This window comes from Anoplopoma fimbria, chromosome 3 (assembly GCF_027596085.1).
Source record: "Anoplopoma fimbria isolate UVic2021 breed Golden Eagle Sablefish chromosome 3, Afim_UVic_2022, whole genome shotgun sequence".
In the NCBI taxonomy this organism is placed as follows: Eukaryota; Metazoa; Chordata; class Actinopteri; order Perciformes; family Anoplopomatidae; genus Anoplopoma; species Anoplopoma fimbria.
Window position 1 is genome coordinate 6,597,136 of NC_072451.1, and position 17,614 is coordinate 6,614,749.

At 38.6% G+C, this 17,614-nt stretch overlaps 1 protein-coding gene across 2 annotated transcripts in view; it reads left to right on the forward strand.

Annotated features, from left to right (window-relative positions):
• asic1c (acid-sensing (proton-gated) ion channel 1c) overlaps positions 1–15,461 on the forward strand; it is a 30,180-nt gene extending 14,719 nt beyond the window's left edge. The window contains exons 2-11 of one of the 2 annotated variants that reach the window (XM_054596231.1): positions 1,798–1,948; positions 2,464–2,591; positions 7,168–7,318; positions 7,412–7,468; positions 7,875–8,028; positions 8,270–8,361; positions 8,716–8,795; positions 9,429–9,500; positions 12,282–12,334; positions 15,446–15,461. In XM_054596231.1, coding sequence (XP_054452206.1) covers positions 1,798–1,948; positions 2,464–2,591; positions 7,168–7,318; positions 7,412–7,468; positions 7,875–8,028; positions 8,270–8,361; positions 8,716–8,795; positions 9,429–9,500; positions 12,282–12,334; positions 15,446–15,449 — 942 coding nt within the window. In that variant the 3' untranslated portion in view covers positions 15,450–15,461. Of the gene's footprint in view, positions 1–1,797; positions 1,949–2,463; positions 2,592–7,167; positions 7,319–7,411; positions 7,469–7,874; positions 8,029–8,269; positions 8,362–8,715; positions 8,796–9,428; positions 9,501–12,281; positions 12,335–13,462; positions 13,566–15,445 lie in introns of those variants that run through there. The other variant, XM_054596230.1, reaches the window with a different exon arrangement.
• Positions 15,462–17,614: the final 2,153 nt, after the last annotated feature.

Consider the following 17,614-nt stretch of genomic DNA (forward strand, 5'->3'; position numbering starts at 1 on the left):
ATCGGCTTTGCAATGCTGGCTGAGTACGACCGCACTGTGTAGTAAAAAAGAACCATTAGATGACATCGCCTTCCTTTCCAGCGTTACGTTTTTTAAAAATGTGAAGATGGACAGCAAAAATATCACCCAGCAGTCACAATTTATTGTCAGGCTTTTTATGTATGGCCTATTATTGTTTGCCAAGTGAGGATATTTGGACAAACGTGATCATTAACGTCTGAAGTATGGCTGTGCGATGTAGCGAGTGAAGCAATGAAAGGGTCTTAAAAATTTGTATTTTAGGAGGACAATTAAACATAAATAAATAATGTTCAAATTCCCGCTGAATTTATTGCATTGAAATATTTAGTAAACCAACTATTTGTCATCTATATGTGGTTTTAATTCCCCTTTTTGAAATTTCCAGAATATCATTTTATTTCATCGAATTTGCTGTTGCTCACAATACATTATGAGCAACCTGTTTTTTTTGCTTAATTAAGCTTGAATTCTAACTTCTTTAATGGTTTTTTTGTAATTGGGCTCTTGAATTTTCATTGTGAGGGCTAGACCATTATTGCAAATCAAGTTATTAAATTGGCATTACTTGAAATTACCTAGAGAAAATTCCTTTAAATCAACAAATATTCCTTTCAAAGTAAAATATTTTAGGGCTATACATTCTGTGGTATTAATATACAATGTCAATATTAAAATGTGACTTAATTACACAATTAGGTATTTTTAGTTGCTATTAAATTCAAAGCTTTCTCAAGCCTTTTTAATCCTCCATAGTTTCATCATGATTGATGATTTTCCAGAGTAGTTGTGACTTATTTACAATCACCACATGTACCTGTGATTTACCATATGTTGTTGCTTATGTACCTTTGATGATGATGTGTTAACTATTACAGTAGAAGTTGTCACAATTTAAAATGGTATAGAACTAAAATTACAGCTGTTTTTCGGCAGGTTTTTATAGTGTGTTGAAATGCAGAGTGTTACATAACAAATAAATTATACAATCTGATAGTCATGTCTCACATTGATAGACTTATCTTGAGTTTACTCAACCCCTCAAGCTGTATTCAGAATTTGAAGCATTCTTAGTCTTTATCCAAACTTTAGAGTTAAGTTTAAAATGTCAACACATCTAATCATCATACTGATTTATTTTGACTTGTTTGGCAGAGGATGGAGAATTTTCTAAAAACTTTGGGGGAAAAAAAACTGTAAATCTGTCAACCGCAATCACTGAAGCAAATGCTGAAAATAAATACCGTAACTTAAGCCAGCTGGATTAATTAAAAGGGAAAGATATTTGGTGTGAGCAAATGTGCTGCGGAGATTGCACATCAAATGTTAAGTACCGCTGAGCTTCACTGGGACGGGTTCGGTCTCTCAAGAAGTTTCTAAGTCAAGTGACATACAAATATCTTTTACAAACCCAATTTAGAGTTAGTTTGTGTGTCCAAAGAGCTTCCATCTCAGATGTTTCTTATTTAGTGGCTGCAAAATAGTACATTCACTTTAACTTACTCTGGGGAAATTTGTAGTGAAATTGGGTAAAGATTGATAGCTGCTGCTGCTGCTGCTTAGGAAAGCTCATTAATTCCTCAAATCAGAGCCAGGTGCCTGTTTAAAGCCAGCACTGCTTTCTCTGATAATCACACAGCCTCAGCAATGATTAGCTGTCCTGCACAATTACAGGCTGACGTGTAATACATCTCGTACAGGTGCTCAATTTACCGCAGAACTAGCAAAGCCTTTTTTCATCATTTAACCTGTTTTCTGCTCTGCTCTTTTTCTTCACAGATTTACACGCGCTATGGAAAATGCTACACATTCAACTCCGGATTGGACGGCAACCCTTTGTTGACCACGTTGAAAGGCGGCACGGGGAACGGCCTGGAGATCATGTTGGACATTCAGCAGGATGAATACCTGCCGGTTTGGGGAGAGACAGGTCAGTGCGGTAACATTTGAACCATTTAGTGAAAATCCCTCCGTCTTGTTGGGTCGCCGTGGAAACCCAACTACTCTTCTAGTCCTTTGTCATGTCTGTAACATGAGGATGCATCACTTCATATAGACAACAAACATCCAAGATCTTCCCAGGTCTCCTCACACACTTTAATGCTAAATATCACCAGCATTTTCGACTACACACAATTTATGTACTGTATCTTTCTCCAGATCTACAACTGACTGTCTATTAAATTGTTTTTGTTGACACATTGTCTCCAAAACAACAGCACCCACTGTATCGTACATTCATAAAGTAAACAGCATGTAATACATCTTGGGTTGTAAATCTGTTTAATGCCGTTCCAACTCACTAACGCTTGAGTCTGATATTAGCTCTCAGCGTGGGCTTCAGGAGCACTTTAGGCACAATACCTTGGCAGAGCCAAAAAAAGCGGGTTTCCAATAGGCGACCGCACTTGTTGTTACATTGTTTCTGGCGTGCTGTATCCACAGATGAGACCTCCTACGAAGCAGGCATCAAGGTTCAGATCCACAGCCAGGACGAGCCTCCCTTCATTGACCAACTGGGATTTGGTGTGGCCCCTGGTTTTCAAACTTTTGTGTCATGTCAACAACAACTGGTACCTAATGTTCGGCCTCCTCCCCTCCGACCTCAACTTTTTATTTTTTTTGCTCTGCTTTTTTTATGTGTTTGTCCCCAAATCCTCTCCAGCCACAGACACTGGAGCAAAATCAGACCTTTGGTTTACCCTTGTGTGGGCAAATGTGCAGTTAAGGTGTTATATAAAGACCCAGCGTTTCTTGGTACATGAAACTGGGATTATAGCTGACAGGGAATATCAATAGAGCGGGGCCAAGTAATGATTGGATGAAAGTATACAAGCATGCTGTGCTTATCTGAGCCAGAAGGACCTCAGACTTCAAAAAATATCTGGCAGCTCAGACTGTTTGTTAAACTTTTAAAATTGAGTCTTCACTACTTTTAGAATGAGATTTATTTGGATGTTGTGAAAAAACAACTTTGAATTCACACAGCCACGGTCAGCAGGCTTCAAAAGAATTATTCTGATTCATATAAAATAAACCCGATTTAAGGTGGTTAAAGAAACAATTCACAATATCTCATAATAAACACCCTTTAAGTAATTGTTCTCACTGAAATCATTGCTAGCCAAAATCCGCCTGCTTGAAAGACTATGAATAATTGACCTCAGAAGACGCCCTCTCAAGACTTGAGGTATCTTGAGGGAAAGATATTAAAATTATCAGAATGTTTTTGGATGTTAAATTGAACCAATAAAAGAAGCTCGGTTCACCCGTCATCATATTAGTTTATTCTTTTATGGGTTGTCGGATGAGAAAGATGACCCCCCGGCTATTTTGAAGACATATTTTAAAATGCACTATGATTTAGGGACACGGTGAAGTGAGTGTTCTAGCACACAATGTCAAGGGAGGCAAAAAAAAGCCTCCGGCAAGTTCTGTGGGAAATTAGTTTCCAGCCCTCAACTATCCCCCCTACTCCCGTCAGTAAGGGACGGAAAGTAATAACTATAGTTAAGCCCCAGAATTGATCGGAAAGCCTTTGCTCAAGGTCATAACACTGAGCTCACATGGACGTCCTATCCAAATGTAATGAAACTGTGCATCAGTCATGTGATGTGTCCAAGACAACACATTCAAATTTCGTCTCTTTTATCTATACTAGAATCTTTTGAGTCCCAAATGGAAACAGTGACAGTGGGAAATATCCTCTAAAAGGTACCTCAATGTAAATCACAAGAAAATGGCGCCTGTGCAACAAAGGATTTTAGGATTTTGCAACGATTACCGTTGAGATCAAGTGTGTTTTTCGTATTGTGCTGCAGGCTCATTAAAATTTCCCACCACATAATCAGTCCTTGTGAAGCCTTGAAGTAATGGACACACCAGCAGTCAATCTAATTCATTACTCGCGAGGCTAATTTAAATGATTTTGCTCCTAAAGTTAATGGTCTTGGTCAGTTTCACGAGCATGAGATAAATGATCAAATGAAGTTTTCCACCACTGCCTTAGCAGAATAACATGGGATGATCGAGGCAGAGCTTGGTCTCCTAAAACAGACACTTTGGACACCACAAAGATGACAAATTCTATTATTTGGGAAGCAGTTTTGAAACGTGTAATATTTCTTATTCCTCTTTCTCTTTACGAGCGTTGTAAAAAATGTATCATCATTCAGCCATCTCCAAGAAGTGAATATGTAATTAATCACCTTTATTAATCACTATCACAAAGTTTCCTCCTGAAAGTAAAAAGTGCATGGATTGCCATTTATAATCGTGACACGAGTGCCCACACCAGTGACAGCTGAAAGACGTGTTTACAGCATAAAAGATGTGATAAATTAATTAGACTGTCATTAAAGGCTGGCCGGCATTAATTTCAGTCAGTCTCCGACGAGAACAGCGACACTTCTCTCAGGGAAATATTAGACAGCTGGATGAAGCTTTAGGAAGCCATGAATTGTGAGACATGAACACTCCACCAATCTTTAGAGAAGAATTCAAACAAAACCCTGAGTGGATCAACATATCCCCACACAATGCTTCATATAATATCTTACGAAAAGTAACACATTGTTCATCTGTTTTTATATGAAAGTTCAGCAAGACATGTCAATTTCTGCTCGTTACATTCATCCAGCCTTTTTAAAATAAACTTCCATCTTCACAGGACACAACTTATGTAGGTTTAGGCAACAAAACTACTTAGTTAAGCATAGGAAAATAATTTTGTTTTGTTTGAAATAACTACAGAAATGCTGTTAACGTTACTCACGTGACAAAAAATTCCAACGTTGACTTCTTGTTTCACATGGGAAACAAACAGCGGTCTCCTGGGTGAAAGTTTGGTGTCTGTTTGACCCAACCAGCACCCTGTGAGGGCTTTTGCAGTCTTTATACTTACATGGATATCTACGAATTACGACACATTATTTATTGTAGGTTTAGCTACGAATGCTGGATGAGAACAGCCTGAGCAGATCTAAAAAGAGAGTGGCTGAATGTCAACCCACCGGTAAACCAATGCTTCACAGTTTACAGGCAACGCTGGGAGTTGTAGCTGTTTTGTTGAATACCAACGACAGGCTGTTATTCCATCTGAAGGGATGGACCACTGTCTGTCCCTCGCCTTGCTGTTGCTCCTCCTTAATATATTTGGATAATCATGTGGGCTGTGTTCCCTCACCCCTCACCCCTCACCCCTCGTCCCTCGTCCCACTAGATGAGACGTCCTATGAGGCCGGCATAAAGGTGCAGCTTCACACTCAGTCAGAGCCTCCGTTCCTCCACCAGATGGGCTTTGGGGTCGCCCCCGGCTTCCAAACGTTCGTTTCCTGCCAAGAGCAGAGGGTAGCGTATGACTGTTCGGGCTTGCTGCATGCCACAGTTACTGTATATCGTTAAAAATCGCTCAGTCCCATCAGTCAGTTCCACACTTTTCATCTGCTGCACCACCCCGAAGGAATGGATCCATCTGTCCCCCCTCTGTGTGGCTGAAGCGACAACATTCAACAACATCTGCAGTCTGTCCTTTGTCGCCCATTGTCTTCTCTGTTTAATAGATGTCAGTAAAGAGCATCTAACAGGTTTCATTCCAGCTTTGATCCACTCATCCGAGTCTGTATCTTCATCAGAGCTGTTGTTTGGCTTTACCCTCTCACCATCGTGTACATTTTTTTGGTTTTGTCTTGCCTTTATGTTATCGGGGCGATCCGTTGGAACGCTACTTAATGTCATCTGAAAGGGTCCAGACAATGAGTTTCATTTGGTTTTATTACCAATGAAGACTTGGGCTTGTTTTTTCAAACTCCAGTTATGAGATCTTGTGGGCTAGAAACGGAGTTCAATAAGGGCTTAATAATGTTTGCCAGATCGTTTTCACTCTGTCAGTGAACTGCACTCCATCTCTGTTACTCTCTATTGAGTAACTGACCATTAGATTGTCAGAGTTAGCCTTGTTAGAACTGCTGGAGATGATGGAGAATTACAGTTAACCTTAATGTGACAAAAGCAGCATCAATCAATGCCAAAAAAAAGCCTTTGGCATTGATTGTTGGCTAGTTCCCACTGCAATTAGCAGCTAAACGCTCCAATGCCCAAGCAAGCATCGCTAGCCTTCAAAAAATAATTGGTTTGTTTTTGTCATGAAAATGAGTAGTAGACATGCATTACCATAAACTGAAGTAAACAAGACTTTTAAAACGGACTGCAAGTCTTGTTGCTGGTTAAATGTCGGTACAACAAAAAAAGGAGTTCCTTAAAGAGATATCGCACACGGGGCACATCGCTAAAGTTATAAGACGAGCACCATGGGTCAAATGTTTATTGTGAACCAAAACCTTAAAAGTCTGGCATTAAATATTCCTCATTAGCAGATTAATTTAGTATTCCCTGAGTTACTCTTATATGAACAGTAATGACCTCCTCTTCAACCTTTTAATGAGATTTTACCTCTAATGAGACTGCAGACTGACTTCCACTTCTTTGTTTAATTCACAAGGCTTTGCAGACCAGGGTGGTTTTATAATAAACTCCCATGGGCGTACGATTAGAATATATGTATAGTTAATCAACAATAAAACCACTTTTATGAGCTTCTGGAGAGTAGTTTATTAATTAAGAATTCATCAAATATTTACTATAAAATAGGATGTAATGCTGTATAAGCTCTGTTAAATTCGGTTCATTTATTTGTTCAATCAAAAACTGTTTATTGTTCTGAATTCTGTTCCCAGGGTTGTAAAATGTGTCCATTAATTGTGGTGTCCTGTCTGAATCTACATATTTTACAGATTTCTATTAGGCCTGTCTCTATTCCCGTGGTATTCTGCTTTCTACCGGGCACTAGACCTGCATCAGTAATGTTCTGCATGATGTCTGCTTGCTGCCGTACATGAGCGATTATGTTATGTCTGACTGGACATTTTGTGCCGATATTGTCTCAGTGCACCTTGTCATTGAAATGCTTCTGTATTTTTTTTCTTTCTTTCTTTCATTTTTTAATATTTGAAACATTCATGTTGGGTTTTTTTTCCGTCAGCTTCTTATCCTCTTTTTGTACTTCAGCTGAGCTCGGCACACATCATGATATAGGTTGTAATCCTGTGTGCTGACATACTGAGGGGGACATACTGCTGTTTGCTCTTTCAGCTTCAGTACCTCCCGCCACCTTGGGGAGATTGCAAGTCTACTCCGATAGACTCTGAATACTTCTCCACGTACAGCATCACCGCCTGCCGCATTGACTGTGAAACGCGGTACCTGCTGGAGAACTGCAACTGCAGAATGGTTCATATGCCTGGTATGGTTTCAGAAAGACCGAAAAAGACAAATATGTTGCAAATGCGTTCTGATATTATATGTGTAATTATTTTCACACTTATATTTCAAACAGGGACCTCAACAGTTTGCACACCTGAGCAGTACAAAGACTGTGCTGACCCAGCTTTAGGTGAGCCCCCAAGTATCAAATACTTCAACATTCAAGTGTTCAGCAGCAGTGCCATGCGACTATTCACGCTTTTACATAATATCTTTCTAGTTTTAACTTGAAATTACTTTAATCTCAGACAGTGCTGAAGCAAAAACAATAAAATGAAATTATTGTTTAAAAATCCCATTAGGAGGATTTGTGATGTGTCTATGCTTCGCCGATGTCACATAAATCTCACAGAGCTTTTTTCTTCCCCTCCTCCTCCTCTTTATTATAACTTCAGTCATTATTTGCTTTCATGGAAAGTGAACGATGGCAGCGAACGTAGTTTTTTACAGATATTTTTAGAGAGCCTCTTGTATGCTGATTTGTTTGATTCTTGCCAGTGATCTCAATATTTTGAAATAACTTTGATCGTCCACAGACTTTTTGGTAGAGAAAGACAACGATTACTGTGTCTGTCAGACCCCCTGCAACATGACCCGCTATGGCAAGGAGCTGTCCATGGTTAAGATCCCCAGTAAGGCCTCTGCTAAATATCTGGCTAAGAAATTCAACAAAACTGAGCAATATATTGGGTAAGTACTGTGTGGTAGCAGTCTGTTATTCAGATCTCAGCCTCTTTTATTTTGTTTTCTCTGTTGATGGATGGATGGATGTGCTGTGGTATAGCATGACCTGGGTCTCCATCGTTCACCTTCAATGTAACAATAATGAAAGACAGTTACACAGGAAATGCGATGATATCATTTGGTGTAATGTAATATCAACAGGAATGAACTCTTTTTGGGTGTGTGCTCTTGTCTGTCCTCCTTCCAGAGAAAATATATTGGTCATGGACATCTTCTTTGAAGCTCTGAATTATGAGAAGATTGAGCAGAAGAAGGCCTATGAAATTGCAGGGCTCCTCGGTAAGAATTTTCATGTTCATTTTGAGGGGAAAATGTGGTTGACCTCGGTCTCGGCGCTCTCAGCAGGCCCCCCCCCAACACATTTCACATTGTGTGTTCACCCCCGGTGCTTTGAGGCTCCCTCTTTGAACTTGTGAAACAGGCTGAACACATTTTTTATAATCTGATGCTCTTGCAAGGGCAGCCCGGTTTGGTGTCTGATGAGAAGTTGGGGCTGGATGGACACGTTTGACATCCTCCGCTCAGATTACTCACAGAGATACTGAATTAGAAGTGACAGCGCCGAGGAATGCTTTCACACACCATTGTTCCATTACTGTACCTGCCCATATCTGTTAATCTCTCTTCTTCTAGGTGACATTGGAGGTCAGATGGGGCTGTTTATCGGAGCCAGTGTCTTAACAATACTGGAAATATTTGACTACCTATATGAGGTAAAGTGATGGTTTTTGCTATATATATTTATATTTATTATTTTGATTAATTGTTTTTTATTTCACAACATCTAAAATAAGTCAGACCTTTGAATTTATTTGTACAGTTTGTCTTTAATCTTAAAGGAATAGTTAGACATTTTGGGAAATAAGTTTATTCAGAGGTCCCAAACCACAATCTTTAACTAAACCTAACCAAGTAGGTTTGTTGCCTAAACTTAAATTGATTTCTGACAGAAAGGAGGGCAAACTTCTCCCATGTGCTTATGTTTGAACAATAAATTTGAATTTACAGCCAGCAACCAGTAAGCTCTGCTTATTATAAAGACTGAAAACAGGAAAACGGCCAGCCTTGCTTTGTCTGAAGCTAATAGAATCTGCCAACCAGCACCTGTAAAGCTCACTTATTAACATACAATATGTTGTTTGTTTTATGTGTACAAAAAACGAGGTGTAAAAATGCCATGTTGTGAGTGATATTAATCATCTGATCTGACTTTCTGCACATGAGCGAATAAGCATATTTCCCAAAATGTAAATTGTATCTTTACTGCTAATGTCTATTCTTAATGTCACTAAACATGATGTTTTCCATCTTCAAATAACATGTATCTGATATACTTTTACATTTAGGTGTTTAAGGATAAGGTATTGGGCTACTTCATACGGAAGAAAAGACCACAGCGTTGTCAGAGCGACAATCTGGTAATTTAAGTCTCTCTGAATGCGTTTGATTGAACGGAATGAATGTGAAGTATTAAATGAGCCTCAGGAACAACAATAACAACACACTGTCTGCTAACACTGGAGATGCTTTTAATGAACAGCACCAGAGAGAAAAACAAAACCGCACCACAGTTGGTCATTAGTTTCAATTTCCCATAGAGCTGTATTGTGCTAGTAAACATAATCGTTAATAATATATTTTGTTTTTATTGCACTGTATGAATGCATAATCAGTGTATCTTATATTATGCACATTCGGGTCTTTAGTTACATGGTGAATATTATAGAGAAGCAGCGCAATTTATGCCCGATGATGACAAAAATCTAACACAGTTTAACAGATGGAATACAGATGAGTGTTTACAAGGAACATCTGACTTTGTGAGCTTCCTGTTACAAGGATTTTTATGCCACAGTGCCTGGAGTCTAAGTTTTCTAATTTTCCATTCATCCGTCCCGTTCTTCCCGTGATATCTTGGGAATGTCTTGAGCGACTTTTTTCCAAATTTGTAAAGTATGAACGGATAAAAGTGTAGTAGTCAGAGGTCACTGTGACCTCACAAAACACGTTTTTGGCCATAACGCGAATGTCCAATAGGACAAAATGATAAATTGATCACATTTTTGACAGACATGGATGTAAACTGCAACATGACTGGTTGGTAGAGGCATTCAGCCGTGAGGTGGTGATTGTAGTTTGTGGCTTGTCAAGTATTTTGCTAAACTACAGTGCATGGACAAGAATAAGTGATTGTTTGACCTCCTCTGGATACATTTCTTATCATGACTAATATACTGCTTACATTTAGAGGTTACAGCCCCTACCGTATATTATTGCAGACATCAAAACACTTCAGTATTTGCATAATATGCAGTAGCCCTCGATCATGTAATTGCAGTTCACTTAGAGCAGGTAAAGCTGTTATTGTACTCTGTTTTTTTCCGCTGTATGTCTGGCAGTATGATGAGAGGGAATTCAGAATGGATTGATGTAGAAGAGAAGAAGAATGAGCTAAAAATGGAACAAGATTGAGAGATCTGGAGATTTTATTAACTTTTCATGATCAACTCATTTTCAAAGCCTTCAAGGCAATGAGACCCATTTTAACTTCAAAATGAAAGCTAAAATGATGTGGGGCATTTCGTGCTGCCGTAAATCTCAGCATTTTGTCAAGCCCAGAGGTTTAACACAGTGGCGTCCAGAGGCTCCTCTGCAGACTGTTATATAAGTTCTATACAGAGCAGTTCAGCAATTATTCATAACTGAAATGCACCTTTTTGATATCAGTAATCACCTAAATGTTCAGCACACTGCTGACTCAAACCTTCACTGGCTCAAGTTGTAGATTTGTTGGTATATTTAATGTGCTGGGAAATAATATTTGAAATAACAGGAAACAGTAGAATTCTACATTTATATTATTCATCATATTATTCTTAATGCCAAACTCAATTGTTTGGATTTTTCAGAGTAATGCGAGTATCTTCACTGATAGCGAGTAAAAAATGTACTTCTAAGGAGTCCCACATGGAAGTGGTTAGGGTCCACTGTCATTTTTTTTTTTTTTATATTAATTTAAATTATTGATAATGAACACGTTAATACTAAATGATGTTCTGTCCCTTGTTCTTTTCTATCCTAACCAGTTGCTTGGTTCCTGGTAATGCTATTTCTCAAATAATAATTTCCTTTCGATACAAAAATAACTTAATTTCAAAATCTAAACTAAATCCAAACAACCACTTAATCCAGATATTTTCAACACATGGGGACCACTGGTGGTGTCTCAGGTCCAAATAACAGCTAAAAGCCACTAATCCCTCTCTGTGGCTCATTCTAGGGCTGGAAGCAAAACAAAACAAACAAAAGCTAAAACATTTCCTTTTCTCTGGTGCTGTTTTAATCAAAAGCATTTAAGCAGATTTTTTTGTGAAGCACAGACGGTTCCTTTTGTCCCTGAGCACTGAATACTGTATCCACCAGTCTGCATCCTTTATTGGCAGAATCCAAGACTTTTTCATTACAAGCAATTCAACATCATGCACTTTATTTCTCTCCAAATGGGTGAAAAAGCCGTGGGTTTGTCTCTGCATGCGGTTTGTGTTTGTGCATGCTCAGTGGCCTCGGGTTCAGGATTTAGTCCGATAGCTGACGTGGAAGAAAAGATTGAAAGACATTGTTTATTCTCTGCTGTAGAAGTGGAGATATTTTATTTTCAGCCAACATATTGATGAAGGAGGTTTCTTAAGTCGGTCTGATTTTTGGAGAAGCGTTTATTTAGTGGGCTGATATTTACAGTATTTCATGCTTCTACTGGAGACAAACTTAGTGTGATATTTACTGTATTCTGCTCCTTTCATGTCATATGTTCACCTGCTTACAAGAAACCATCCTTTTCTACTTCCTTTCTCTCATATTCAATAACCGGTTTTTTTCTACTAGTCCATTGTCACTTCTCCTTTCAAACAACCCGACAGTAGAGTTATGCATTCAGTTGTTTATTAGACTCAATTCCAAGTTTGACTTTCATTCTCTTTAGTGATCGTCAACACTTTCTGGATGACACTAATTGATTTTCCCAACTTATGACAAAGAACAGAACAGCCATCCTCCTTTGGTACTTCAACGATATATCACTGAGGGGGAAAGACATTCTCTTACAGTATTCCCTGGCACGTGTACCTATTAGCATTTGCATTGTGTTTTATTTTCATTTCAGTCACCCTCACCCATCTTTCTTTTCATCATGTCTATTCCAGGAGTTTCCAGAGAACCCAACCAGCCCTGGTGTCACGCCTAATCATGCCCCCAGGTAGCACACCCCATTGATAATAGATGCTCCCTCCCATGCTGTCCCTCTCTTTCATACATACTTGAGACCATCTCATACATAATTTTCTCAGTGGCTACAAAGGATTTGGTAGAAAACGAGGGGTAATTACCCATGTGCAGAGAGCATTTTAATATGGTGTCAGGTTAGTGTGGTGTGTTTCTGTACTTATCGGCTCAACAGAAGTTGGTTGGATTCTCCAAGTGCATAATAAATTTGACTCTGCACTACACAATACTCGCTCCTTCCACTGAATAATGATGCTTTCTTTCCCAATAGGATAAAGCGCAGTGCTCCTGTGAAAACAGATTACATATTTATTGAATTGTTGTACAAAAAAAGGCTGAACCACATGAGATCTATTTGTCTCCTCTTTCAGCACAGAGGTCCATTTAGAGGCAATGCATTTGATGCTGGTGCCAGATAACATCACTAGATGCATTACTTTGTGATGTTATCACAGGTTTGCATGCAGTGAGTTTGCAACAAAATATAGAAATGGTTCTTTTTGCCATCGGGACTACCGGTGGTCGTTGTCCACATACAGTATCAGGAGTTATCTACTCAGCGAGTAGCACATACAGGGAGATGCAGACTTATGTGGATGTTTCTATCTCCGTAGCGATAAGAATTTAACATGCTAGTGTTAAAACAGCACTAAAAATCTGCTGTTTTCTTTCTCTTCTCCCTCCTTTTCATTCATCTTTCTCCATCGTCCCCGGATTTTTCTTTCTCTTTTCACTGCCTGTGAAACATGTGGCTGATCTTGGACCTTCTAAATCTGTTGTATTCATTACCTCAATCATTTGTCCACACATATGTTTCTGTCATTTATGGCCTTTCATTATATAAATCCTCTCCTTGTTCATGATGCGTTAATAATTCTGTTTTTGCACTCTTTCTTCTCGCCGCATACGTTATTTATTTATTTATTTCCTCCACGTTCCTCCATCGTCCCGGTCGCTCCCATTTTACCTGTGGCTCATTTATGTCCTTCATCATCATCCACATCATCATCATCATCATCATCATCCTCATCACTCCCTTCATCGCCCCTCCCTTAACCCGGTTGAACTCGTCTTCCCTCCTCCCCTCCCCTCTGTCTTGCAGAGCACCTGTGACACCCTCCGGAGTCACTCGGACAGTCTCGGATTCACGCCGAACATGTTACCTCGTCACCCGACTCTAGGCAACTTTGAGGAGTTTGCTTGTTGACAACATAAAGAAGGGGTTTTGGGGGGCGGGGGGACGGTACATTTGGGGACTTGACAGCAAACTGTGAAATAATTTAATGTATTTAAACAGAAAACGATTGAGTGTATAACTCGAAAAAAAAACGTATAGTAGAGTTTATCAATGCCTGAATAGAAATAGAGTACTATCATCAGAAAAAAAAAAAAAAAAAAAAAGAGACCACTTCCAAAACAGAACTCAGGTTTAACTGCCATGTCAAGGTTTCAGTGTTAATTTATTCATGTTTCATTTTTGTGGATTTGTTTTTCTTATGGAGTCACTTTAGAGTTTTACAATCAGTGAAGAGAAATGTGTCCCAAAAAAAAGGAGTTTTCTGACCTGTGATGGGATGTAGCACTGTTGTGCCAGTCTTGCTGTACATCAATCCAACAAACAGAAATAATACATGTGGATTGGTATGTGTAGCATTGCAGTTTGTGAACAGTGTTACATCTCCAGCATCTAACCGGTGCTGTGTTGAGTGACCTTATACCGTCACCAGTCTAAAAACGAGAGCTTTTTTTTAGACTTCAATGAGTTGATTGTTGGATAAAACACCAGACTGGTGTTTAAAGTTGCCTTTTGTTTCACTGAGGCTTTGGATTGTCTCATGAATTAGAGACTGTGTTTAATACATTTTGAAACAGAAAGGGAACTTGATTATTTGTATATCTGCAAGTATCTAGTTTTGTTCCATGCTGAAACTACTGAAATGTGTTTGTTAACTTAAGTCACTTTTTACATACAGAAAGGATCCACAAAGAGAGGCAGGAGGCCAACAAAAAGGCTGATTGTATCTTTATATAGCTGACATTTAAATCTTTATTGTTTTCCCATTTTTTGGGGGGATAGTGTCGCTCTGCTGACTGTCACAAAAACAAAAATGCGAGCATGCAGTTTGCTTCAGGAATTGGCCCTTATTTACATTGAATACATTAAAAGAGAAACATTCAGGTTTTCCTTTTTTGCCTTTCTAATAATCCTCAGCTAGTTTTTTTCATTACTGTGTCTTAAAGTGTTCATCAGCACAACCCCCTGTGATAGTAATCTATTCTCTATTGACCATAAGATAAGTAGACTTAAAGGCTTGTTGGTGACATTCCGAAACTTGACAGAAATTTGTAAATACCCGCAATCAAATGCCATGAAGAAATTCTATACTGCTCATGTGAGACATTTGTCGAATATATCTTTATATCGATATATCTATATATCGATATATATATATATATCGATATATATATAGAGAGAGAGAGAGACAAGTTTTGTTTTTTCTGTTCTTACATCAGAAGGAATGTGGACTTTCTATCTGGGTGGACCATAAGTGTCTTTGAGTTTCTGGTGATTATGACGTGACCGACAAACTAAGTAGACTTTATGAGAACCAAGAGAATTGCCTCAAAACATGAAAACCACCACGCACCTCAGCCCCGTTCAGTTCAATTGATTTATAACGGAAATGCATTGTACAATTTTACCATTGTATCCTTTTATTATTATTATTATTATTACTATCCCAGAACATGTAATAAGTCACAAATAACAGTTTGTGATGTATAAATGATCAAGTATAATAAACTCTATATTTACCCATCTTACTCACGTACACAACTTTCCTTCTTATCTTCGTGTGAGTCTGACTTCCTCTTTTGTCAATGTCCGCTTTGTTATTTAAATCCTTGACACTACAGATATGGACTTGTAGGTACTATAACATATCCTCAATATAAATACTTTACTGGAAATTCAGAGTAGTTTTTTTTTTTTTTTTTTTTATGTGAAACTTTCAAGTATAATGCCAATCTAGTTAAGTGGTGTTCATAACACTGTAGCTTTATTACTCTGTTGTCTGTGTATTAGATGACTGTTGATGTGAAGCACAAAACCCTTGGAGATCAGCCATCACTTGAAAGCCAATGACTGGACGTCTATGGTTGTGACTACCTTTTATGGCTCTGGTTTTAACTGCACAGGCTGTTAACACGTGGTGTGTTCACTGCTCCGGCATTAATAGGAATAATCGGTACTCCCAAGAGGAGCCAGAGACTTTTATCCAAATGGAATTTATTTCTTTTCAGGAAACAAAAAAAAAAAGGTGTATCACTGGTGTTGTGTCATGAGCAATAAATGCACTAAATCAGATATCAAATTTACATTAAAAAAAAATATGTATTTGGGATTCCCATATTCAATTCATGATGTTTTCAACAGCTGGAATGGATGTAGACTGCATAGCTGCAACACAGGTGTATGATATGACAATTGTATATTAATCATTAGTATCATTAGCCAAATATAGAGACACAAATGCCAATTCATGTTACACAATGATGCTATTCTGATGATGCTGCATTGCCATGACGATTGTGAGTTTGTGTGTGTGTGTGTGTGTGTGTGTGTGTGTGTGTGTGTGTGTGTGTGTGTGTGTGTGTGTGTGTGTGTGTGTGTGTGTGTGTGTGTGTGTTTCAAAAGCATAAAAATGACCCAGCATTTACCGCATACTGTGAATGTAGGATTTGTGAAAGTGTACCGGGTCTTTACCTCTCCCCCCTTCCTCCCCCACACACCCCCTGCCTTACTACCAGTCACAGAACAGCAGAGTGTATCTGAACTGGCAGAAACTATTACTGAACTGTGTGTGCTCATTAAGTAGTCCTGATATTTACTGCATAGTTATGGCCAAGTAGAAAAAACGTATTCTATATCTTTCTGTCACCCAACGCCTGGATTTGAACTATTTTTCACATCACCCATTTACTTCCTTGCATGACCATTATGTATTCCTATTATCTCTGGTCTCTTAATGTAATCTTTGCCATGCTATTCACTTTGTATGGTCCAAAAATGTATTTTTTGGAGTCAGATGAATCAAAACGATGTTCTCCACATCCTCCTCAAACCAGGCTTAGGATCGTGCAATACTCAAAAAGAAAGATATTCTGCAGATGTGAAGAAAAAACGTCTTTATCTTTCCATTTATATCTACGGATTAAATGAACGCGATGTGGCTTGAAGTTAAACTAAAATGTGCCTTCAAGAACTGGTTCTCACAGGTAACATCGAGATTTTTATGCGCACCAACATCTGGGGAACTGAACTTGCTTCATCTGGCTCTACGTGCTTTATGTGCATTTTATTGTAGATATGTGATTTTAACTCTGAACTGTACATTAAATAGTTAATACACAATTAACTATGCGTAACGTAGTCAGTCTCAAGTCTAACTGTCACTTTGTTCACAGATCAAACTGCCGGCCAAATTAAAGGCCCTAAAATGAAATCACCTCCTCACAAAGGACACAGAATAATCCGCTCAGGTGAAATTTGCTGGTAGGATGCAGAGCATAGTGCATACTGCACAGGATTACATCTTCTTAAAGCGGCTAGTTCACGTATGGGTCGCCGCCGGCAACCAAGGTCAAAGTTAAGAACCACTCTCCCTGTAGGAAAAGTTGGTTATTTGACATGAGTGATGTCTGTGTTTTTTTTCTGGGCTCTTCTCATTGGAGAGCTGTTGGCTCACAGATTGACTTATTATTGTTGGCTAAACCAGAAGGTAAAGAAAGAGGCAAACATGTTTCTAATACTTAAATACTTGCGAGTTTTGTTTATCAAGATGAAATGAACACCACTTTTATGATTTTTGAAGCGTGAATGCTATCGGCGAAAGTGGAAAGCTAACGTTAGACTTAATGCTAACTACACCGCGGTCACATGGGAGCGAGTATAAACACAACAGAGCTGTAAAGGCGGACTAGTTGGGGTGATGTAGTTTTGTAGTCTCATTGAGCCACTTGTTTTTAAAGGCACCCCAAATGTATCAAAATTAAAAAAAATAAGGGTATCTACTGACTGATCTTAGAACGAACATTAAAATCTATTAAACTTGTGTTAATCACAGACCTTATTTCAGGCTTCTGACCAAAAACCCATTGACTACAAGTCAAGGTAAGCGGAAGAGCAAAAATGTTGACTAGTTTTTGAGTATTAGGATTCATCCCTTCAGCAAAAACCTAATTTTATTGTTCA